Source organism: Somniosus microcephalus, chromosome 12, assembly GCF_052327205.1.
Source record: "Somniosus microcephalus isolate GS21.2 chromosome 12, FLI_Smic_1.0, whole genome shotgun sequence".
Taxonomy (NCBI): domain Eukaryota; kingdom Metazoa; phylum Chordata; class Chondrichthyes; order Squaliformes; family Somniosidae; genus Somniosus; species Somniosus microcephalus.
Window position 1 is genome coordinate 104,314,784 of NC_140998.1, and position 25,991 is coordinate 104,340,774.

Below are 25,991 nucleotides of genomic sequence, written 5' to 3' on the forward strand. Positions count from 1 at the left end.
CCTCAGATGTCGGGGAACATAGGGACTAATGAGAGGGAGGAACTGAAAGAAATTAGTATTTGTAGGGAAATGGTTTTGGGGAAGTTGACGGGATTGAAGGCCGATAAATCCCCAGGGCCTGATAATCTACATCCTAAGGTACTTAAGGAAGTGGCCCTGGAGATAGTAGATGCATTGCTGGTCATCTTCCAGAACTTGCTAGACTCTGGAACAGTACCCATGGATTGGCGGGTAGCTAATGTTACCCCACTAGAGAAAAAGCGGGGAATTATAGCCTGTATAGCCTGATATCGGTAGTGGGGAAAATGTTAGAGTCCATTATAAAAGATGTAATAGCAAAGCACTTGGAAAGCAGTGACAGGATCGGACAAAGTCAGCATGGATTTACAAAAGGTAAATAGTGCTTGACTAATCTACTGGAATTTTTTGAGGATGTAACTGGTAGAATAGATAAGGGAGAACCAGTGGATGTGGTGTATTTGCACTTTCAGAAGGCTTTCGATAAGGTCCCGCATAAGAGATTAGCGTGCAAAATTAAGGCACATGGGATTGGGGGCAAGGTATTGACTTGGATAGAGAACTGGTTGGCAGATAGAAAGCAAAGAGTTGGAATAAACGGGTCGTTTTCAGAGTGGCAGGCAGTGACTAGTGGGGTACCGCAAGGATCGGTCCTAGGACCCCAGCTGTTCACAGTATATATTAATGATGATCTGGACGAGGGAATTGGATGTAGTATCTCCAAATTTGCAGACGACACAAAGCTGGGTGGGAGGGTATGCTGTGAGGAGGATGTTGTGAAACTCCAGTACGATTTGGACATGTTGGGTGATTGGGCAGAAACATGGCAAATGCACTACAGGAAACTCTCGATTTACCGGCACCTAAATAACCGGAAATCTTGGTTAACCGGCAAAATTCAGGAGTAGGTTCAGGTAAGTTTTACTTCATACTACTGGCCTTCCTCGATCTGTGGCTGTGCAATGGGTGTGGCTGCAGCTGTTGCTAAGCAACAAGGACGCTTGGATATTGTGGCCATTGTTCTGCACCTGTTGCTAAGCAACCGGGTTTGTTGTTGTATACCGTGCTCTCAGCTCTCCGTATCTTTTACTATAGCTCTCGGTTATCTGGAATTTTTGATGAACCGGCACCACGTCGGTGCCGGATAAAAGAGTTTCCTGTATAATGTGGATAAATGCGAGGTTATCCACTTTGATGGCAAAAACAGGAAGGCAGATTTTTATTTGAATGGCAATAGATTGGGAGAAGGGGAAGTGCAGAGACCTGGGTGTTCTTGTGCACCAGTCGCTGAAGCATGCAGGTGCAGCAGGTGGTTAAGAAAGCAAATGGTATGTTGGCCTTCGTAGCAAGAGGGTTCGAGTACAGGAACAAGGATGTCTTGCTGCAGTTGTACAGGGCCTTGGTGAGACCGCACCTTGAGTATTGTGTGCAGTTTTGGTCGCCTTTATCTGAGGAAGGATGTTCTTGCCATGGAAGGAGTGCAGCGAAGATTCACCAGGCTGATACCTGGGATGGCAGGAATGACGTATGAGGAGAGATTGTGTCGATTGGGCTTATACTCACTGGAGTTTGGAAGATTGAGAGGGGATCTCATCGAAACCTATAAAGTTCTGTCAGGCCTGGACAGACTAGATGCAGGAAGGATGTTCCCAATGGCTGGGGAGTCCAGAACCAGGGGTCACAGTCTAAGGATAAGGGGTAAGCCATTTAGGACAGAGATGAGGAGGAATTTCTTCACCCAGAGAGTGGTGAACCTGTGGAATTCTCTGCCACAGAGGGTGGTGGAGGCCAGTTCATTAAATATATTCAAGAAGGAGTTAGATATATTTCTTAAGGCTAAAGGGATCAAGGGATATGGGGAGAAGGCAGGGACAGGGTACTGAATTTGGATGATCAGCCATGATCTCATTGAATGGCGGAGCAGGCTCGAGGGGGCCGAATGGCCTACTCCTGCTCCTATCTTCTATGTTTCTGGTCACCACACTTTAGGAAGGATGTGAAGACCCTTGAGAGGGCGCAGAGGAGATTTACCGGAATGGTTCCGGGGATGGGGGATCTTGGCTACAAGGACAGGTTGGAGAAGCTGGATTTGTTTTCATTAGAGCAAAGGTGGTTGAGGGGTGATTTGATAGAGGTGTACAAAATTATGAAGGGTTTGGATAGGCTAGACTAGGAAAGGCTGTTCCCACTAGTTGATGATGGTACAAGGACGAGGGGACACAGATTTAAGGTTTTGGGTAAGAGATACAGGGGTGATGTGAGGGAAAACTTTTTTATGCAGCGAGTGGTGATGACCTGGAATTCGCTGCCGGTGGAAGCGGAAACACTCCATGTTTTCAAGGGGAGACTGGATAGGCACTTGAGGGAAATAAACTTGCGGGAGAATGGGACTGACTGGATTGCTCTAGAGAATCAGCACAGACTCGATGTGCCGAATGGCTGCCTCCTGTGCCATTATGACTGTCTTTTTAAAACTGGAGAGGTGGTAAGGTAAAGGGAAGTAGGTGGAGAGTTGGAGCGAACATGACTAGTGGCTCCATGAGGGAGCAGGGGATAAGCAGTTACCCCACTGTTAAAGAAGCAGGGGTTACATAGTGGGATGCAAGAATGGAGGCAAACACTAAGGTTGGGGAAGTGAAGGTGGATATTTTGAGCTTGAGCACCGCTAAGTTTTAGACTCTGCTACTCTGGCTGTTCTAATAATTTTTCAGTGAGTAAGGAAATTCTTCCTAATGTATTTAAATTATTCCTCACTCATGTATTTTAAATCTATGTCTTCTGGTCCTGTTTCCTGTGAATTTACACTGTCTAAACCATTTTAATATTTTGTAATCAATGAAATCAAGTTTCTTATTCTCTTCCTCCCCTACCCTCCCAACTGCCTCCTTTCAAAATAGATGAGGGGAAAGTTTCATCTTGTATCTTACCTTATCATATCTCTGAAATATCTCCATGCGCTTCAAGTGCAATGAATTACTTTGAAGTGCATTTATTATATAAGCAAATGCAGTGGCTATTTTGTGCACAGCAAGATCCCACAATATTTCACTACTGTTTTTTTCCTCTTGGCATTCTAGCTTTCCCTTTAGCTATTCATTTACTATTATGATCTTGGAAGAATGTGTCTTTGTTATTTGCATTCTTGGGCCCTTTTTTGGTACCTTTCTTCAACCTATTTAGGCAACTTTCCTATCTGGTTTTCAACTGTCCTCTTCAGCCATCTCTGGGATTGCCTATTTAGTGTACATGTTTCTTGACCATATATTAATCATGCATATTCAACATACATTTTGAAGAGTTCTGTCTTCAGTAATGCAATACTTTCCAGTTAACTTCCTTCCGTTCTTAGGACGTTTATCTATCCAAAATAATAAGAGTTTTGTCTTACTCCACCGGTGCTGATTGCTACTGATCACTAATTTAATCAGTTTTGCTACTTCTATACTATTAAACTGTCCTGATTACCTGTTACCAGGCTTGGATGTTAAATATCCCTAGTGGGTTCTTTAACATAACGGGACAAAAACTAATCTGTGCAGTTATTTAAATTTGTTTGGTCCTGGTCACGTTCCTAAATATTTTTTCAGCCTGACTGGTTGAAATTTTAGTCTGTCTGAAGCTTTGGCCAGCAATAGCTTCTGTAGATGGTCAGAAAAGGAAAAGAATCACCACTTAAGACAATTTAATTACTATAATAAAATCTGTCATTTATTCCACTGTTTTAATAAACTTGTTTGGCATTTGAAGTGTAAATCACAGTCTCGTTAGTTTACCCATCTCCAGTCAAGGAGCATCATGTGAGCTCGTGTGTTCAAATCGGTAAAATAAAATAACATGAAAAGGATTTTCTATTTGCTGTTTGGGCACTATTAGCTTGCCTAGATATGTAGGCAACTCTGAAACTTGAGGGACAAAAGCTCACCTTGGGTGTGTTCTGACCTGCTGAAACTAGAAACTATCTAGAGCAAAAAGAATAAAACTCCAAAAGCATACATTGTTACATGCCCTCTTTATTCTGTGGTAGATCCCTATTGTAACTTCCTGTCCTCATCCTATTTGGTAATTCAAACCAGACTCTCATTACCTCTTCCCCTGAGGTATAAATTCAACTTCCTGAATTTCTAATTTTCCCTGACCATATAAAATAGCTGTCCTCCTCTTCTGTCTTTCATAGATGTCTTGTACCATATCATATTAAATTAATCCTCATTTTCTTAGGTGAGCCACATTTCTGTGATCTTGTATCAATTATCTGTCACGTCATATGCCTCTAACTCCAACATCCTATTCTGATAATTTTTGTTAGTTAATAAAAATTTAACCAAGCATATAAAATCTTGGGTTTGAGAAATGGGAACATAAAGTGCAAAAGCCAAGAGATAATGCAATTTTTATAAGTTAGAATATTGTTTACAGTTTAGGGTGCCCTACTTTAAGACATGGAGAGGCTGCAAAAGCAATTCACTGATGATACCAAGGATGAGGAGCTTAAGTTGTGGCGAGTAGAGAATCTGGGGCTCCATTAGAAACAAGAAGGTTAACAGAAGATCTGCTAGAAGTGTTCATAATTATGAAGGATTTTGATAAGATAAATAGGGAAGAACTGTTTTCACTGGTAATTTAGAGGGTATAATTTAAGATTCATCACCAAATGAATGATGGGGAAAGTTAGAATTTTTAGTGGAAGAGTTGGTAGGACAGTGCCCAGCCAGAAACAAGTGGAAGCAGAGTCTGTAATAGCTTTTAAAAGGGAAGTGAATAAATAATAAAATAAAAAATTCATAGGTTATGGGGGAAAATAGAATAACTTGGCTTTATTCAGTGCTCAGAGTTTGACATCACTTATGTTGTTTATCCAATTCCCTTTTGAAATTTATTATTGAATCTGCTTCCACCACCCTTTCATTCCGGATCATCAGAACTTGGGGGGAAAAAAAAAATTCTTCGTGTCACCTCTGGTTCATTTGACCGTTATCTTAAATCTGTGTCCTCTGCCGCTGGAAACTTTCTCCTTATTTACTCCAATCAAATCTCCTTTTAACCTTCTCTGCTGTAAGGAAAACAACCCCAGTTTCTCTAGTCTCTCCACTAAAGATAGGAGGTGATGTGGCAGTATTGGTTAAGGTGCTGGAGAGAGATGATGTCCTGGAAGGGTCAAGGACAGACTCTTTGGTTAGAGTTAAACAATAGAGGTGGCATTACACTACTAGGTGTATTCTATAGGCCACCAACAAGTGGGAAAAATAAGGAGGAGCAAATTTGCAGAGAGATGCAAGAACTAGAGTAGTGATAATGGGGGACTTCAACTATCCTAATATAGACTGGGATAGTAATAGCGTGAAGGGCAGACAGGGGGAAGAATTTCTGAAGTGGGTTCAGGAGAACTTTCTTGACCAGTATGTTTCTGGCCCAATGAGGAAGGAGGCATTGCTGGATCTGGTTCTGGGGAATGAGGTAGGTCAAGTGTCAGTAGTGGAACATTTAAGGATCAGTGATCATAGTATCATAAGGTTTAGATTAGCTAGGGAAAAGGACAGGGAGCAATCTTGAGTACAAATACTTAATTGGAGGAAGACAAATTTCAGTGATTCCAATTTACCCATGCCAGATCCATTTTCAACCCAAAGACTGGCGGGCAAAACTGTAATGGAACAATGGGCTGCCTTTAAAGAGGAAATAGTTCAGGTACAATCGTGGTACATTCCCACTAGGGGGGAAAAGGTAGGGCAACCAAAGTCAGAGCTCCCTGGATGATGAAAGAGATGGAGAGTACGATGAAGCAGAAAAGGAGCACGTATGACCGATGTCAGGTCGAGAATACATCTGAGAATCAGGCTAAATATAGAAAGTTCAGAGGAGAAGTGAAAAAGTAAAGGGGCAAAGAGAGAGTATAAGAATAGAATGGCAGCTAACAAAAGGTAATCTAAAAGTTTTCTATAGGCATATAAATAGTAAACAGGTTGTAGGAGATTGGGTGGGGCCAATTAGGGACCAAAAAAGGCCACCTACACACGGAGGCAGAGGGTATGGCTGAGGTATGAAACGAGTACAGGAAACCCTTTGGTATCCGGCACCTACGGGACCGGGATAGGGTAATTAAAAATTCCGGATAACAGAGGTATACCTACCAAGGTACGAGAGCCCAGTTACACAGGTGCAGGAGCCCCTGTTAAATGGCCACAGGTACAGGAACCCCGGTTACACAACCACAGATCCAGGAGCCCTGGTTACACGGCCACTTGTGCAGGAGCCCCGGTTACACGGCCACAGGTACAGGAACCCCGGTTACACAACCACAGATCCAGGAGCCCTGGTTACACGGCCACTTGTGCAGGAGCCCCGGTTACACGGCCACAGGTACAGGAACCCCGGTTACACGGCCACAGATCCAGGAGCCCTGGTTACACGGCCACTTGTGCAGGAGCCCTGGTTACACGGCCACAGATCCAGGAGCCCCGGTTACACGGCCACAGGTACAGGAATCCCGGTTACAAGGTCACAGGTACAGGAGCCCCGGTTACACGGCCACTTGTGCAGGAGCCCCGGTTACACGGCCACAGGTACAGGAGCCCCGGTTACACGGCCACAGGTACAGGAGCCCCGGTTACATGGCCACAGATCCAGGAGCCCCGGTTACAGGGCCACTTGTGCAGGAGCCCCAGTTACACGGCCACAGGTGCTGGAGCCCTGGTTACACGGCAAAAAGTACGAGAACCCCAGTTACACAGCCACAAATATACAGTAAAACTTACCTTTGGGTTCCTGAACCTACTCCTGAATTTTGCTGGTTAATAGAGAATTCTGGATATTTAGGTGTTGTTTAAACTAGAGTTTCCTGTACTTTATCTGTCTTCACCAAGGAAGAAGATGCTGTCATAGACATAGTGAAGGAGGAGATACTGGATGGGATACGAATTGATAAAGATGAGGTACTAGAAAGGCTGGGTGTGCTTATATAAAGTAGATAAGTCACCAGGACTGTATGGGATGATTCCTAGGATGCTGAGGGAAGTGAAGGAAGAAATCGCAGAGGTACTGGCCATAATCTCCCAATCCTCCTTAGAAACTGGGGTGGTGCCAGAGGACTGGAGAATTTCAAATGTTACACCATTCTTCAAAAAAGGGTGTAAGAATATACCCAGCAACTATAGGCCGGTCACTTTAACCTAGGTAATGGGGAAGCTTTTCGAAACAGTAATCGGGGACAAAATTAACAAGTCACTTGGATAGATGTGGATTAATTAAGAAAAGCCAACACGAATTTGTTAAAGGCAAATAGTGTTTAACCAACTTAATAGCTTTTTGATGCAGTAACAGCGAGGGTTGATGAGGGCATTGTGGTTGGCATGGTGTACATGGATTTCCAAAAGGCGTTCGACAAAGTGCCCCATAATGGGATTGCCAGCAAAGTTGAAGCCCATGGAATAAAAGGGACAGTGGCAGCATGGATACAAAATTGGCTAAGTGACAGGAAATAGAGTAATAGTGAACTGTTGTTTTGCGGACTAGAGGAATGTATACAGTGGCGATCCCCAGGGGTCGGTACTAGGACCACTGCTTTTCTTGACATATATTAATGACTTGGATGTGGGTGTACAGGGCACAATTTCAAAATTTGTAGATGACCCAACACTTGGAAGTATAGTGAACAGTGAGGAGGATAGTGATGGACTTCAAGAAGACATAGATAGACTGGTGGAATGGGTGGACACGTGGCAGATGAAATTTAACACAGAAAAGTGCGAAGGGATACATTTTGGTCGGAAGAATGAAGAGAGGAAATATAAACTAAAGGGTACAATCCTAAAGTGGGTGCATGAACAGAGACCTGGGGGTATATGTGCACAAATCTTTGAAGGTGGCAGGGCAGGTTGAGAAAGCAGTTAAAAAAGCTTATGGGATACTTGACCATGTAGAGTGCAAAAGCGTGGAAATTATGATGAACCTTTATAAAACACTGGTTCGGCCTCAACTGGAGTGTTGTGTCCAGCTCTGGGCACCACATTTTAGGAAGGATGTGAAGGCCTTAGAGAGGGTGCAGAAAAGATTTACGAGAATGATTCCAGGGATGAGGGACTTCCGTTAAGTGGATAGACTGGAGAAGCTGGGGTTGTTCTCCTTAGAGCAGAGAAGATTAAGAGGAGATTTGATAGAGGTGTTCAAAGTCATGAGGGGTCTGGACAGAGTAGATGGAGGGAAACTGTTCCCATTGGCGCAAGGGTTGAGAACCAGAGGGGACAGATTTAAGGTGATTGACAAAAGAACCAAAGGCTGCATAAGAAAAAAACTTTTTTACGCAGAGAGTGGTTAGGATCTGGAATGCACTGCCTGAAAGGGTGGTGGAGGCAGACTCAATAACTGCTTTCAAAAGGGAGTTGGATAAGTACCTGGAAAGAGAAGTTCCAGGGCTACAGGGAAAGGGTGGGTGAATGGGATGAGCGGAGATGCTCTTGCAGAGAGCCGGGACGGGCTGAATGACCGCCTTCCGTGCTGTAACCATTCTATGATTTATAACTCGAGTCTTTATCCATGGTACCATTCTAGTAAATTTCTTCTGCACCCTCTCTAGTGTGGTACCCAGAATTGTGCACACATACTCCAGTTGGGGCCTTACCAGTGTTTTATAAAGATTTAGCATAACCTCATGTATTCTGTGTGCCTCTATTAATAAAGCCAAGGATCCAGTATACTTTTTTTAAACAGCCTTCTCCGCTTGCCCTGCCACTTTCAAAGACTTGTGTACATACACCCCCAGGTCTTTCTGTTCCTGCACCCACTTTAAAATTGTACCATTTAGTTTATATTGCCTCTCATTCTTCCTACCAAAATGTATCACTTCACACTTCTCTACGTTACATTTCATCTGCCATGTGTCTGCCCAATTTCATCAGCCTCTGTCCTCCTGAAGTCTGTTACTATCCTACTTGCTGTTTACTACATTTCTGAGTTTTGCATCATTTGCAAACTTTGAAATTCTGTCCTGTATACCAAAGTCCAGGTCATTATTAATATATATCAAAGAGCAGTGGTCCCAACACCGACCCCTGGGGGACACTACTGCACACTTTAGTCTGGAAAAACAACTATTCACCTCTGCTCTCTGGTCCTTGGCCAATTTCATATCTACGCAGCCACTGCCCATTTGATTCCATGGGCTTCAATTTTGCTAACCGGTCTATTATTTGGTACTTTATCAAACTCCTTTTTCTATCCTTTTTAGGTGGATGACCTCACATTTGCCTACTTTGAAATCCATTTGCCACAGTTTTGCCCATTCATCTATTATAGTCATAGTCATAACAGCACAGAAGGAGGCCATTCGGCCCATCGAGTCCATGCCAGCTCTCTGTAGAGCAATCCAGTCAGTCCCATTCCCCCGCTCTATCCCCGTAGCCCTGCAAGTTTATTTCCCTCAAGTGCCTATCAGTCTCCCCTTGAAAACATTGAGTGTCTCCGCTTCCACCACTTCCGTCGGCAGCAAATTCCAGGTCGTCACCACTCGCTGTGTTTATTTTAAAAAAAAATTTAAAAGTTTTTCCTCGCGTCCCCCCTGTATCTCTTGCCCAAAACCTTAAATCTGTGTCCCCTAGGTCTTGTACCATCAATTAGTGGGAACAGCCTTTCCCCGTCTAGCTTATCCAAACCCATCATAATCTTGTACACCTCTATCAAATCATCCCTCAACCTCCTTTGCTCTAATGAAAACAAATCCAGCTTCTCCAACCTGTCCATGTAGCTAAGATCCCGCATCCCCAGAACCATTCTGGTAAATCTCCTCTGCACCCTCTCAAGCGTCTTCACATCCTTCCTAAAGTGTGGTGACCAGAACTGGACGCAATACTTCAGTTGTGGCCTAACCAGCGCTTTATAAAGGTTCAGCATAACCTCTCTACTTTTGTACTCAATACCTCCTGTGAAGTCCAAGATCCCAATGCTTTGTTAACCACTCTCTCTGTCCTGCCACCTTCAAGGACCTATGCACATTAACTCCCAGGTCCCTCTGTCCCTGCACACTCTTTAAAACTGTGCCATTAAGTGTATATTGCCTCTCCCTGTTCCTTCTGCCAAAATGCATCTCCTCATTCCATCTGCCACTTGTCTGCCCATTATGCTAGTCTTTCTATGTCCAGTTGCAGTCGATTGGTATCATCATCACTTTGCCAACCCCCCCCCAAGTTTGGTGTCATTGGCAAATTGAGAAATTCTACTCTGTATTCCAATATCCAGGTCAATATATATATCAAAAAAGCAGTGGCCCCAGCACTGACCCTTGGGGAACACCACTGTCTACCATCCTCCAGTCTGAAATACAGCCATTTACCACAACTTGCTGTTTTCTGTCCTTAAGCCAATTCCTTATCCAAGCTGCCACTGACCCACCTATTCCATGAGCCTCAATTTTGTTAACCAGCCTTCTATGTGGTACTTTGTCAAATGCCTTCTGAAAATCCATGTAGACAACATCCATTGCATTCCCTTCATCAATCCTCTGTTACTTCATCAAAAAATTCAATTAGATTAGTCAAACATGATCTTTTTACAAACCTGTGTTGGCTCTCAATTAGTTTAAACCGCTCCAAATGCCCGTTAATTTTGTTTCTAAAACTTTACCCACCACTGATGTTAAACTGACCAGCCTGCAGTTACTAGGATTGTCCCTACACCCTTGAACAATGGTGTCAATATTTCTTTGTAATTTTATGCTTTAATCTACACTGCCTTCAATGCCACCTATCTTTGTGTTATCGGCAAATTTGTATATGTGGCATTCTTTCCCAACATCTGATTCGTTAATACATAGTGATTGTTGAGGCCCCAACAGCGATTCCTGCGGGGGGACACTAGTCACATCCTGCCAATTAGAGTACCTGCCCATTATCCCTACCCTCTCTCCTGCTGCTGCTCAGCCAATTTCCTAACCAAGTCAATAATTTAATTCCATGGGCAAATTTTTAACCTTGGTTAAAAATCTCTTATGAGGGATTTTATCAAATGCCTTCTGGAAGTCTGTATAAATAACATCCATAGACATTCCCCTGTCCGCTACTTTAGTCACTTCTAAATCAGATTCATCAGGCATGACCTTTTTACAAATCCATGCTGGCTCTCTCTGATCAGATGAAGACTCTAGCATCTAATTTCCCGACAACAGATGTTAGGCTAACTAGTTTATAATTCTCTGGATTTCCCCCTCACCATTCTTAAATAGCGAAGTGACATGCGCAATTTTCCAATCTAAAGGAATGGTGCCTGAATCGAGAGAACTTTGGAAGATTATAGTTAAGGCATCTGCAATGTGCTCAGCTACTTCCTTTAAAACCCTGGGATGGAAACTTGCAAGGGATATCAAAATCATCTGGCCCTGGGGATTTATTACTCTTTAGTGCCATTATTTTCTTCATTACTATTATTTTGCTTACATAATTTTGTTCCTTGTCCCTGATTCAATATTAGTTTCCTTGGGATTTCCGGCATGCTATCCTCTTCCTCTCTAAGTACTGACGCAAAGTAGTTATTCAACATGTCTGCTATTTCCTTATTATCATTGACCATATCACCGTTACCAGTTTTCAAGCAGCCAGCATTATTCCTAACCACCCTCTTTATTCCTAATATAATTGTAAAAAAAATTTGTTGATTTTGATATCCCTTGCAAGTTTCTTTCATACTCCCTTTTTGTAGCTCTTGTTATCTGTTTTGTCACCCTTTGCTGTTTTTTTGAACTTTTCTCATTCGCCAGGATCTGTGCAATTTTTTGCATTTTTGTCTGGCTTTTCTTTTAGTTTGATGCTGTCCCTTACCTCTTTTTAGTTATCCATGGCTTTTTTTGGCAAGTAGAGCTCTTGCCCCTTCGGGGAATAAACTGGTTCTGTATCACATTAAATTATTTTTTGAATGTCTCCCACTGATCGTCTGTCATTTGTCCAGTTTACTGTGGGCAGTCTCTGTCTCGTCCCGTTTAAGTCAGCCTTGCCTAAATAGAGAATCTTAGTAGCTGTTTCACATTTCTCCTTTTCAAAAAATATGTTGAACTTGATCATGTTATGATCACTATTGGATAAATGTCCACGCACCGTTAGGCTGTTAACTAAATATGGCTCATTACTCAAGCTAATATGGCATGCCCTATATTCTCTATCTGAATGTACTTTTTACTTAATGGCCACTCTCACTGGTTGACCACCCTCCTGGGTCTGTTTACCCTCAATCTCTAGTTTAAAATATCCATAATTTTGTTTGTTTTTGTTTGTAGCTAGCCTCTGTTTGGGGTACATAATAAGAAATTCTGCTTTTTTTTCCTTGAGCCTTATTTTTGAGTGACCAATAATTTACCTTGAACGAAAACATTAAAGTATCTTGAACCATTGTTGTAGTGAATGTGTTAGCAGGTTCTGTAACAAATAACTAAGCTAATTACCTACTACTTTAGGCAGTTTGTTTCTTTATCCACCACCACACCATGGAGCCTATAACAGGATTGTGTATTTTGATCAAGCCCGTTTTAAGGTATCGAGTTCAATCTCTGGCCACTGATCAGAGCTCAAGTAAAGGTTAGGGAGGGGAAATCACTTGAATTCCTGAATACTATCTAATGATTCTTGTTGGAAGTGGACTTGTGGGTACACTGGATGAGAACAGGATTGGACTCCACTATGAACCCTTACCCTTTCCTGATGTGGAATAACCTGCCATAATTGTAATGCTTGACATGAATGTTAATTGGGTTGAGGTGATGGAATGTGACTGGTACCGAGGTATTTTACTCCAGGAGTAGAACAACATTTATGGTTGGGGGGGGTGGGGTGGCCGCGAGGGGATTTGAGGACATATTTTTGCTTTCTCATAGTAAATGCAATTTTTTTCTTTTGAAGTGAAGAGGACATGACTCAGGACACAACTCAGGAAGAACTCGACACCAGCACAGAAAGCCGGGAGTCTGCACACAAGGATAGAGGCCATGATACAGCCACAGAAGATGAGGAAGAATTGGGATCAAGTAAAAGGGGTCAGAAAGGTTGAGCCTAGAATTGCTATTTCCTGTATTGATGTGGGGGGGGGGTTTCCACCAAGACATATCCAGGAAAAAAATGCATACATTTTAAGTTTCAAAATTTTTATTCCATTTTTAAAATCAAAATTGGTTTATTACATCATAACTATATTCCCTAAATGGTAAACCTGTCTTTTGTACTTGCTGATTGAATTGGAAAGGGAAATATAAAGTAATATAAGGAAAAGGCAGCTACATGATTCGAATAGATATCTGTAATTAGAGATAGCAGTAACGTGGACATTGTGCCAAATGGCCACCTCTTGTGCTGTAATATTCTGATCAGTATGCTGTGATACTGTATTTTGAGTACTTAAGGTTTTGCTTTTATTTTTTGTGTGGGTGTATAGGAAAGAAAAATCAAATTGGTTTTAAAAGTGCCCAGAATCACGAGGAAACTGAAGAAGCTGTAGTAGAAAAGAAAGAAATCTTAACTCCAGAGGAAGAGGAAGCTTTGAAACGTGAGCAGCAAAATAAGGAAAAAGAACTTGGAGGGAAAATTCAAAATGCTACATCCTGCACCAATATTCTCCCTCTGGGGCGTGACCGTATGTACCGTAGGTATTGGGCTTTAAATTCTGTGCCAGGCTTGTTTGTGGAAGAAGACTATGAAGGTTTGATGGAGGACATGTTACAACCTTGTCCTGTCAAAACTCTAGGTGAGAACTTGGAGTCTCAGGGAAATAAAAAACTTAATGATAAAGCACAAGGTACTGAATTCTCAGGGAATGGAGCTTCAGGGAAGACGGACCAAAAGCAGCATGAGCCACATGGCAAAAATGTTTCTCAGGACCAAAACTCTTCAGTTTCTCCTTTGCAATCTTCACAGCCATCTACCTCAAACCAGGGCCAAATTCTCGACACCAGCTATACAGCAGAGTTGCACAGGCCAGTAAACAAGCCGAATCGATGGAGTTTTTATTCTTCACCAGAACAATTGGATCAACTGATTGAAGCACTTAACTCGAGGGGAAACCGAGAGAACACCTTGAAAGAAACTATTCTCCAGGAGAAAAGCCGACTAACTGAGTTCCTTACTAACTTTCCTGTGGAAAGATTCAACATTCCAGGTAAGGATTTTACAACCGTTACTAGTTACTTAACCTCAGTATATTCTTACACCTGAGCATCTGAAAGCTATTAATATTTGCTTTGCCATTAGAAGCAATGAAATATAAGCTTATACTTTTGGAATAGGTGGGGAAAAGTTAATCCATAATTTGAGGTTAGATGCAATACCCTAGTACTGTTAGCATTTTTGGATAAAATGTTGTTTTGATTAGTGGAATAAATTTAAAATTCTATTGATGCTGCAGCAGTTCAGTTGCCCACAGCCGAATGCAGGTTTCATGCTATGGACAGCCCCATAGTGATTTAGTTCATTGCTGTTTTGTATTGGCTTTCTGTTTATATGCATGATGGGATATTCATATTATACAGTGAAACATTCTATCTGCTTAAGATGTTCAGATTTCAATAGCTGTAGTTTGACACTTTAGTTTTAATACTGAAAACAGATATGCAAGGGTGTGTCCAATTATTTTTGTAATTGATCATTTTATTTTTAACTTGGTGCTTATTTAATACCATCAAAATAATTCTCAGTTTTAAAAACTCCATTCAGTGTTTTACATGGTAATGTGTTAATAGCACAATAAATGAACAGCTTGCGTTGGATTGGGTTCTCCTCCTGACCAATAGTACCATAGGTGCTCGACTAATGACTGATTACAACTAACGCGCACTTGTTTCATTACTGGAGTGATGTCAGCTGACTTGTGTAGAATCATAGCCGAGTAATTGAAATAAACACGTACTCTACCAAGTTTGTGTTAACTGGCTTAAGGACCAGTTGACTATTTTATACTTCTGATTTATCATGGACTTTATGCAGGTGCAGAGCTGCAAGAAATAATTTTAAAAAGCAAAATACCTGTACTGCAGATGCTGGAAATCTGAAATAAAAACCGAAAACGCTAGAAATACTCAGGTCAGGCAGTATCTGTGGCGAGAGAAACAGAACGTTTCAGGTCGATGATCTTTCGTCAGAAAGCATGAAAATAAGGCAGAGAATTGGTATCTTTGTATTATACTGTGGTTGCTGGGTGGGCGCCTCACTTCTGTTCAAAAGGCAATATTGGCAGAGACCTGGTGCAAGTGAGGCATTGGGTGGGGGGGGAAAATGGCTTGAAAAATGCTGAGGGAGAATACAAATCAAGCCAGTACAATATTGCTGATTTACAGATAAAGCTCCAGTGGAGAGCAAGCCTACTCGAAGTACATTAAAAGGTGCTCACAGCACACATGACATGTCCCCATTATCTGCTGAGAAACAGCTTGAACTGCGATTGAAGGATCTGCTGCTGGACATTGAAGATCGAACCTGGCAAGGAACTCTGGGAGGAATAAAAGTATGTATATCAAATCTGTCGCAGGGTTTGAAATTTCATATTTTTATAATCTCTATATAGAGTCTTGCATATAGCACACTTTCTGTATGTGTAGTGTTTCTTTAATACTGTGGTCAGTTTTCCATCAAGTTTCTTTTATGCTTGTATGTTCAGATTACTATTACTTGTCTTTAAATCCTTAACATTCCCTTTCCTTTTCTCCCATCCCAATATGTTGTTTTAGTGGAAATTGAACTATTGTAACACTTACTACAGGATAGTATGATTTGTGGGAGCACCTTACTTGGTTAAAGTGAGTTCTGGGGGTTGAGTATTCAGGAAACTATTGATGATCAGTGGATATAGTTGGTAATTAGGGTGTATAATGAAGGGGAGATTGTTTTGGATTAATTGGAAACGGTTGCATATGGAAGTTCATAGAATCATAGAAATTTACGGCACAGAAGGAGGCTAATCGGCCCATCGTATCTGTGCTGGCCGATAAAGAGCTACGCAGCCTAATTCCACTTTCCAGCTCTTGGTCTGTAGCCTTGTAGGCTACAGCACGTCAAGTGCATAGCCAAGTACATTTTAAATGCGATGAGAGTTTCTGCCTCTACTACCCTTTCAGGCAGCGAGTTCCAGACACCCACCACCCTCTGGGTGCAAAAGGTTCTCCTCAATTTCCCTCTAATCCTTTTAGCAATTACTTTAAATCTCTGCCCCCTGGTTATTGAGGACCTCTGCTAGGGGAAATAGGTCCTTCCTATCCACTCTATCTAGGCCCCTCCATAATTTTATACACCTTAATTAAGTCTCCCCTCAGCCTCCTCTGCGCCAAAGAAAACAACCCCAGCCAGTCCAATCTTTCCTCGTAGCTAAAATTCTCCAGTCCTGGCAACATCCTCGTAAATCACCTCTGTACCCTCTCCAGTGCAACCACATCTTTCCTGTAATGTGGTGACCGGAACTGTACGCAGTACTCCAGCTGTGGTCTAACTAATGTTTTGTACAGTTCAAGCATAACCTCCCTGCTCTTGAATTCTATGCCTCGACTAATAAAGGAAAGTATCCCGTATGCCTGCTTAAACACCTTATCTACCGGTCCTGCTACCTTCAGGGATCTGTGGACATGCACTCCAAGGTCCCTCTGATCCTCTACACGTCTCACTATCCTACCATTTATTGCCTATTCACTTGTCTTGTTAGCCCTTCCCAAATGCATTACCTCTCAATTCTCCAGATTGAATTCCATTTGCCACTTTCCTGCCCATCTGACCAGTCCATTGATATCTTCCCGCAGTCTACAGCTTTCTTCCTCACCATCAACCACACAGCCAATTTTTGCATCATCTGCAAACTTCCTATTCATGCCCCCTACTTGAAGTCTTAACTCATTGATATATACCACAAAAAGCAAAGGACCCAGTACTGAGCCCTGCAGAATCCCACTGGAAACAGCCTTCCAGTCACACAAACACCCACGACCATTACCCTTTGCTTCCTGCCACGAAACCAATTTTGGGTCCAACTCATCACTTTCTCTTCGATCCCATGAGCTTTTACTTTTCTGACCAGTCTACCATGTAGGACCTTGTCAAAAGCCTTGCTAAAATCCATGTAGACTATCAAACATGCTACCCTCATTGACCCTCCTTGTTACCTCCAAGAAATTCAACCAAGTTAGTCAGACTTAACCTTCCCTTAACAAATCCATGCTGACTGTCCTTGATTAATCCAAGCCTTTCTAAATGACGATTAATACTGCCCCTCAATTTTTTCCCAATTTTCCCACCACCCAGGTTAGGCTGACTGGCCTGGGACGGGCTTCACTTGGCCAGTGCTGGGACTAGAGTCCTGGCGGATCATATAACTAGGGCTGTAGAGAGGGCTTTAAACTAACTAGTGGGGGGGGGAGGTTCCTAGAGAGCAAATAATAAAAATGACAACAGAGAAGGTCATAGACTTAGGTAGCAGTGGGGAAATTGAAAACCAGAGCGTGTCAGGAAGGGGCAGAAGGTATGGAGTAAAAGGTAAAGTAATAAAAAGGGCAAAAGCAGGAACTAAGTGTCACAAAACATCTTTGAAAGTTCTCTCTCTGAATGCACGTAGCATTCGTAACAAAATAAGACAAGTTAATGGCACAAATAACTACATATGGGTATGATCTTGTGGCCATTACAGAAACATGGCTGCAGGGTGACTGCCTGGGAATTAAACATACCAGGTTATTTAACGATCAGGAAGGACAGGCAGGAAGGAAGGGGAGGTGGGGTGGCTATGTTAATAAAGGAAGGAATCACTGTAATACAGAGAAATGATATTGGGTCAAAAGATCAGGATAATGAAACAGTTTGGGTGGAGGTAAGGAATAATAAGGGGAAAAAAACACTAGTGGGCATAGTCTATAGGCCTCCGAACAGTGGCAACTCTGTTGGACGGAGTATCAATCAGGAAATAGTTGAGGCTTGTAATAAGGGAACATCTATAAGTATGGGGGATTTTAACTATCATATTAATTGGACAAATCAAATTGGGCAGGGCTGCCTTGAGGATGAGTTCATTGAGTGTATTAGGGATGGGTTTCTTGAGCAGTATGTAACTGAACCGACCAGGGGGCAAGCAACCTTGGATCTGGTCCTGTGTAACGAGACAGGATTAATTAAAAATGTCCTAGTAAAGGATCCCCTTGGAATGATTGACCATAACATGGTTGAATTCCATATTCAGTTAGAGGGTGAGAAGGTTGGATCTCAAACAAGCGTGCTAAGCTTGAATAAAGGAGACTATGAAGGTATGAGAGCGGAATTGAGTAGAGTGGATTGGGAAAATAGATTAAAGGGTAAGACGATACATGATCAGTGGTGTACATTTAAGGAGTTATTTTACAACTTCCAAAAAATATATATTCCACTGAGGGGGGAAAAAAAGGGTGTAAAAGAAAAGTCAGCCATCCATGGCTAAGTGAAGAAATTAAGGATAGTATTCGACTAAAAACAAGGGCATATAAGGTAGCCAAATCTAGTGGGAGGATAGAGGATTGGGAAAACTTTAAAAGACAGCAAAAAATAACAAAGATTGATTAAGAAAGGGAAGATAGATTATGAAAGTAAATTAGCAAAAAATATAAAAACCGATAGTAAGAGTTTTTATAGTTATATAAAAAGAAAAAGGGTGGCTAAAGTAAATGTTGGTCCCTTAGAGGATGAGACTGGGAAATTAATGGTGGGAAATATGGAGATGGCAAAAACACTGAATATTTTGTATCAGTCTTTACAGTAGAAGACACTAAGAATATCCCAACACTGGACAAATGGGGGGCTATGGGGGGGGGGGGAGGAGCTAAACACGATCAAAATCACTAAGGAAGTGGTACTCGGTAAAATAATGGGACTCAAGGCGGATAAATCACCTGGACCTGATGGCTTACATCCTAGGGTCTTGAGGGAAGTGGCGGTAGGGATTGTGGATGCATTGGTAATTTTCCAAAACTCCCTGGACTCGGCAAAGGTCCCGGCAGACTGGAAAACTGCTAATGTAACACCCTTATTTAAAAAGGGCAGTAGACAGAAGGCTGGAAACTATAGACCGGTTAGCCTAACATCTGTGGTAGGTAAAATTTTGGAGTCCATTATTGAGACAGTAACAGGACATTTGGATAATCATAATTTAATAGGACAAAGTCAGCATGGTTTTATGAAGGGGCAGTCATGTTTGACAAATTTGCTGGAGTTCTTTGAGGAAGTAACATATAGGGTGGACGTAGTGTATTTAGACTTCCAAAAGGCATTTGACAAGGTGCCACACAAGATTATTGCTTAAGATAAAAAATCACGGGATTGGGGGTAATATTCTGGCATGGATAGAGGATTGGCTATCTAACAGAAGGCAGAGAGTTGGGATAAATGGTTCATTCTCAGACTGGCAATCAGTAACTAGTGCTGTTCCGCAGGGGTCAGTGCTGGGTCCCCAACTCTTTACAATCTATATTAACGATTTGGAGGAGGGGACCGAGTGTAACATATCAAAGTTTGCAGATGATACTAAGATGGGAGGGGAAGTAGTGAGTGAGGAGGACATAAAGAACCTGCAAGGGGACATAGACAGGCTAAGTAAGTGGGCAGAGATTTGGCAGATGGAATACAATACTGGAAAGTGTGAGGTTATGCACTTTGGCAGGAAAAATCGTAGAGCAAGTTATTATCTTAATGGCAAGAAACTGGAAAGTACTGAAGTACTAAGGGATCTGGGGGTCCTGGTGCACGAAACTCAAAAGGTTAGTATGCAGGTGCAGCAAGTGATTAAGAAGGCCAATGGAATGTTGGCTTTCATTGCTAGGGGGATAGAATATAAAAATAGGGAGGTATTGCTTCAGTTGTACAAGGTATTGGTGAGACCGCACCTGGAATACTGCATACAGTTTTGGTGTCCATACTTAAGAAAAGACATACTTGCTCTCGAGTCAGTACAAAGAAGGTTCACTTGGTAATCCCAGGGATGAGGGGATGCACATATGAGGAGAGGTTGAGTAGATTGGGACTCTACTCATTGGAGTTCAGAAGAATGAGAGGCGATCTTATTGAAACATACAAGATTGTGAAGGGGTTGGATCGGGTGGATGCGGGGAGGATGTTCCCGATGATGGGTGAAACTAGAACTAGGGGGCATAGTCTTAGAATAAGGGGCTGCTCTTTCAAAACTGAGATAAGGAGGAACTACTTCACTCAGAGGGTGGTAGGTCCATGGAATATGCTGCCCCAAAAAGCTGTAGAAGCTACATCATTACATAAATTTAAAAGAGAAATAGAGAGTTTCCTAGAAGTAAAGGGAATTAAGGGTTACGGGGAGCGGGCAGGAATTTGGACATGAGTCTAGGTTTCGATCGGACATGGCCCTGTGGGTAGCGGAGCGGGCCCAGGGGCCGTGTAGCCTGATCCTGCTCCTATTTCATGTGCCTAATTCTGTTCGATTCAGGAGATGGTTCTGTGATAGTAGATTGGCGGTTAGGATCAGATCAGCCATGATCTTATTAAATGGCGGAGCAGGCTCGAGGGGCCGATTGGCCTACTCCTCCTATTTCTTATGTCTGTCTATCCCTTTTTAAACAATGTTAGCAGTCCTCCGGCACCACGCCTGTAGCCAGAGAGGATTGGAAAATGGTCAGAGCCACCTTTTTTATTTCCTCCCTTGCTTCTCAACAGCCTGGGATACATTTCATCCAGGCCTGACGATTTATCTACTTTCAAAGAGGCTAAACCCCTTAATATTTCCCCTCTCACTATGTTTATCTCCTAATATTCACACTCCTCAACTACAATGTCTGCATCGTCCCTCTTTTTGAAGACGGACGCAAAGTATTCATTAAGAACCAGGCCCATGTCTTCCGCCTCCACACACAGGTTACCTTTTTGGTCTCGAATCGGCCCTACTCTTTCCTTAGTTATCCTTGCTCTTTACGTATTTATAAAACATCTTTGGGTTTTCCTTGATTTTACTTGCCAATATATTTTCATGCTCTCTCTTTGCTTTCTTAATTTCCTTTTTAATTTCACCCCTGCAAGTTCTATAATCTAGGGTTTCTGTGGTATTGAGCCCTCGGTATCGGTCATAAGCTTCCCTTTTCTTTATCCTACCTTGTATGCCCCTTGACATCCAGGGAGCTCTAGATTTGTTAGTCCCACCCTTTCTCTTTAAGGGAACATACTTGCTCTGAACCCTCACGATCTCTTCCTTGAATGCCTCCCACTGCTCTGACACTGATTTACCTTCAAGTTTCTGTCTCCAGTCCACTTTGGCTAAATCACATCGCCGCTTAGTAAAATTAGCTTTTCCCCAATTGAGAAATTTTACTCCTGGTCTATCCTTGTCCTTTTCCATAACCACCCTAAATCTAACTGAATTATGATCACTACCACCAATATGCTCTCCTGCTGATGCCCCTTCCACCTGCCCAGCTTCATTCCCTAAAACCAAGTCCAGAACTGCCCCCTCTCTTGTTAGACTTGCTGTGTACTGGCTAAAAAGGTTCTGAATGCATTTTAAGAATTCTGTGCCCTCTATACCTTTTACACTGATTCTATCCCAGTTAATACTGGGGTAGTTGACATTCCCCTACTATTACTGCCCTATTGTTTTTGCACTTTTCAGAAATTTGCCTACATATTTGCTCTTCTATCTCCCTCTGACTATTTGGGGGTCTGTAGTACACTCCCAGCAGTGTGTGATTGTCACACTTTTGTTCTTCAGTTTAACCCATATGGCCTCATTTGATTACCTTTTCTAACGTATCCTCACAGCTGTAATGGTTTCGTTATAACCAATATTGCAACCCCCCTCCTTTTTTATTCCCCCCCTCTACCTTGTCTGAAAACCCTGTAACCAGGAATGTTGAGCCGCCCTTTCAGCCATGTTTAAGTAATAGCTATGATGTCATACTTCCACATTTCTATCTGTGCCCTCTGCATCTGCCTTATTTACTAGACTCATTGCATTGAAATATATACCATTTATTTATTATAAGCACTGCCAAACCCCTTGTCTATTTTCTAGCCTTTGTTTCCTCTGCCTTCCAAACTCGCTTACTAATTTGCTGCTTTCCATTTCCAGCTTTGCTTCTATCTCCTAAATCTACGCTCAGCTTCCCATCTCCCTGTCAAGGTAGTTTAAACCCTCCCCAACAGCACTAGCAAACTTCCCTGTGAGGTTATTCTTCCCGGCCCTGTTGAGGTGCAAACCATCTGGCTTGTACAGGTCCCACCTCCCCCAGAACCAGTCCCAATGCCTCAGGAATCTAAAGCCTTCCCTCTTGCATCATCTCGCCCACCATGCATTCATCTGCTCTATCCTCATATTTCTGTACTCAATAGCATGTGGCACCAGGAGTAATCCAGAAGATTACTACATTTTGAGGTCCTGTTCATTAATTTCTTTCCTAGTTCCCTAAAATCTGCCTGAGGGACCTCCTCCCTCTTTCTACCTATGTCATTGGTACCAATATGTACAGGAAACTCTCTTCTAACCAGCACCTAAATATCCAGAAATCTCTCAACTGGCAAAATTCAGGAGTAGGTTCAGGTAAGTTTTACTATATATTAGTGGCCGTGTAACCGGGGTTCCTGCACCTGTGGCCGTGCAACAGGGACTCCTGGATCTGTGGCCATGTAACTGGGACTCCTGCACCTGTGTACGGGGCTCTCGTACCTTGGTAAGTGTACCTCTCTGTAATCCGAACTTTTTGATCAACCGGCACTACGCTGGTCCTGTCGGTGCCGGATAAAAAGAGTTTCCTGCACCATGATCTCCGGCTGTTCACCCATCCCCCTCAATGAACTGCAGCTGCTCAGTGACATCCTTGACCTTGGCGCCAGGGGGGCAACATACCATTCTGGAGCCACATCTGCAGTTGCAGGAACGCCTGTCTGTTCCCCTAACTATTGAATCCCCTATCACTATTGCTTTTCTGACCTCACTCCGCCTCCTCCTCCTTCTCTTCTCTCTTTCCTCTTCCCCCCCCCCCCCCCCCCCAATACCAGCTGAGCCACCCATGGTGCAGTGGACTTGGCTCTGGCTGTACTTCCCAGACGAACCATTGCCCTCACCAGAATACCAGTTAGAGAGTGAGATGCACTCTGGACTCTTGCACTATTTGCCTGGTCCTCCTTGTCTGGTGGTCACCCATTTCCTCTGCCTGCAGACGCTCAAGCTGCGGGGTGATCACCTCCTGAAACGTGGTGTCCATGTGAAAAGAGCTTTAGTGGGAGGAGCCTGAGAAGAGGTCTGAATAAAATTGTGGCCAACAGCCTTTTGGAGAAAAGAGAGCAAAAGTAAACAGACTTTGGTGGGGGGGGGAGAGGAGGAGATAGGGTTTAAAAATGAGTGTGTCCAAGAATAAAAAAGTGGCTGCCAATTTTCCAAAATTGGCAACAACAGTAATGGGTGTGGGGAAAGCAGACATATTGGGGGTTTAATGAAGAGCAGGGCCAGGAATGCGTGAAGAGCTTTCAATAAAAAATAACCTTTACCATAAATGCCAACACAGCTTGTGTGGGGCTTTCAATCCAGCAAAAAGCGCTTTTTTTAAAATAAAAAAAATTATCTTTACCACAAATGGCGCAAACTGGTTTTCCTTTGTACTTTTCATAAGGAGCTGGTTGGGGCTTGTAGTGAAGGCAACTGGCAGACATAGCAATGCCACCCATTCATTGGCAGGGTAAATATGGATAGTTCAGCTTACTTTTATTAGGCATAAAGTAGGTGTGATAAAATTGTGCACAGCAAGGAAGTGAGACAACAGGAAGTATATACAGTTGCACGAATTTTACAGTTCAATACATGCTTGTTCAATCTCATTCTTGGTGTGTGCATTTATTTCCAATTATGGAATTTTCTGTCAAAGGACTAAGTTCTGACCTTGCAGTGCAACAAATTAGTTCATCCATTTTAAATAGAATGCCTAACAAACCTTTCTATGAGCAGGTGATGGAGCGGTATGCGTGGAGAACAGCGCTGGAAACTGGACAGTATGAATTATTGAGTGAAGCACGTCCTACACAAAATGGTATTCAATTACTGGAAAATGATGTGAAGGAAAACGGAACTGTTAAAATTGAAGGGGAGGAGGCCAAGGAACTTGATGGCATGAACAATAGATATAACTCTAAAGACAGGTATAACTAATAAATTGGTGGTTTATTTTTTGAGATTTAAAAAATATGACCAGAGAAATTCTGGTTGAATACTTGCGCTCTGATAACTAGGTGGTGCCAAAAATTAGGGAATTGTTTTGTTTTTCTTTGGCGGGGGTGTGTGGACCTATTTTCAAACATTGGATTGGTTCCAGAAAACCACAGCACTAGCAAATCAACAGTATTATTGGCCTAAGCAAATCACATGGCCAATAGCAATCACAACATTACCAGCCCAATGTTATCTGCAGCTAGCATCTTAACTTATCCTGCTCCCTCTTGGCTCAGACCTTTGCCACTTTATCCTTGCCTGGAAGGCACCTGGGGTTTATGGTCTAGGTTAAGAAAACATTCACAGTAAAATGTAGTGCCTACACTGACCTCTTATTCCCAAGGATATACTTTAGTGGCTAGCAAAAGGTCCAACAGCTTTTAGTTTAGTTTTATGAGGTGGTGAGGTTATAAACTAGTTGATTTAAAAGAAATTGAAGTGAAAAGGGATATGGTATCATTCCATTGCTTGTCTGTGCTGAACTTTTATTGGTTGACCTTGAGCACTTGCCAGCACTTAAACTTACCTGGTTGTCCAACTTTCCTGGCTGTCCCAATAATAACTACAGGAGACTAATGAAATCTTGAGGGCCATAATGTTAACATAGAATACATAAACTTGTCGAAAGTAAATTTACATTGAAGGGTCTGGGGGGGGGGGGGGGGGAAATTCTATTGTCTAAAATATTGCTTGGATTTCCTGAGACTCAGAAGTGTAGATTAACAGAAGCACCAAAGTGCCTTTTTTAAAATTTGGCATCCACCTATTGGTCCTATCATTATTTACAGGATTCTTAAATATTTCCAGTTCAAGCTTAATTGACTTCTCAGCCAAGAATTTCACAATACTTTCACAAATGTTCTTTGTCTCTCCAGATGTTTCCTCAGTAGACATGTATCATCATACAATTATTAGACTAGGTTTCTACTGATCTATTGCTTCATATTCTTTTAAAACAGACCTACATACATTGAGCTCTGTTGTGAAGTGAATATGGGAAAACTATCTTATCTGAGGATCTTTAGTTTTGTTTCAGTTTCTAGTGTATTTGTATTGAACTGACCAAACATGTTGCAAAGAAATTATTCATAAACTACATAAGTCAGTCAAATTTATGTAAAAGGTGAATGTGTACAGAGGATTTGATCATTACTGCAATAATGTAAATTAATAGGATTCTGTTCGAGATATATTGATGACAAACTGCTGTGGTACTCGCACTGCACACAAGTGACCTTTTAACACTGACAAATGTTGTCTTTGGTTTATGATTCAGGCCCTTTGGAACCCAAGACTGAAACGAGAAGTTCTGTGTCTACCAGTGCTAGTACTCCACAACATGTAAACTCTGTGGTGCGTTACCTGGCTGTTGCTTTGCTTCAGTTGGAACAGGGAATTGAACGCAAGTTCCTGAAGCCCCCTTTGGGTTGGTATCTTTATTTCAAAAATTCAATGAGCAAGTTTGTATTTCAAATCTCCAGTTTGCTTAAGTCACTGGTTTTAAAACCGGAATCCGTACTATAAGGGATTAATGGAGGAATTCCATGGGGTCCCCCAACGTAACTGTACTTCTGTCCATCTCATCTGAACTTTTTTGTACTTTTTAGGATGTTATTTATATCGCTGTATATTAATAAAACACTTTCTGAAGGGTCAGCACTGTGTTCCTTTAGATACTATCTTTTGGAAGCTACGTTGGGGACCCCAAAGTTTGTCAATATTTGCAAGAGGTCACCAGGAGAGTTTATATTTGCAAGGACTCTCTCAAGTTTGGAAACAAGTGGCTTAAGTCTATG

General features: G+C 42.2%; 1 protein-coding gene across 5 annotated transcripts in view; it reads left to right on the forward strand.

Annotated features, from left to right (window-relative positions):
- baz1a (bromodomain adjacent to zinc finger domain, 1A) overlaps nucleotides 1-25,991 on the forward strand; it is a 112,155-nt gene that overhangs the window by 34,460 nt on the left and 51,704 nt on the right. For 2 of the 5 annotated variants that reach the window (XR_015080275.1, XM_086003365.1), the window contains exons 17-21: nucleotides 12,891-13,033; nucleotides 13,420-14,139; nucleotides 15,314-15,480; nucleotides 23,932-24,126; nucleotides 25,474-25,621. Coding sequence is in view for 4 of the 5 variants with exons in the window: in XM_086003365.1 (XP_085859491.1) it covers nucleotides 12,891-13,033; nucleotides 13,420-14,139; nucleotides 15,314-15,480; nucleotides 23,932-24,126; nucleotides 25,474-25,621 (1,373 nt within the window). In the remaining variant the exon portion in view is untranslated. The remainder of the gene's footprint in view (nucleotides 1-12,890; nucleotides 13,034-13,419; nucleotides 14,140-15,313; nucleotides 15,481-23,931; nucleotides 24,127-25,473; nucleotides 25,622-25,991) is intronic. The other 3 variants (XM_086003368.1, XM_086003367.1, XM_086003366.1) reach the window with 3 other exon arrangements.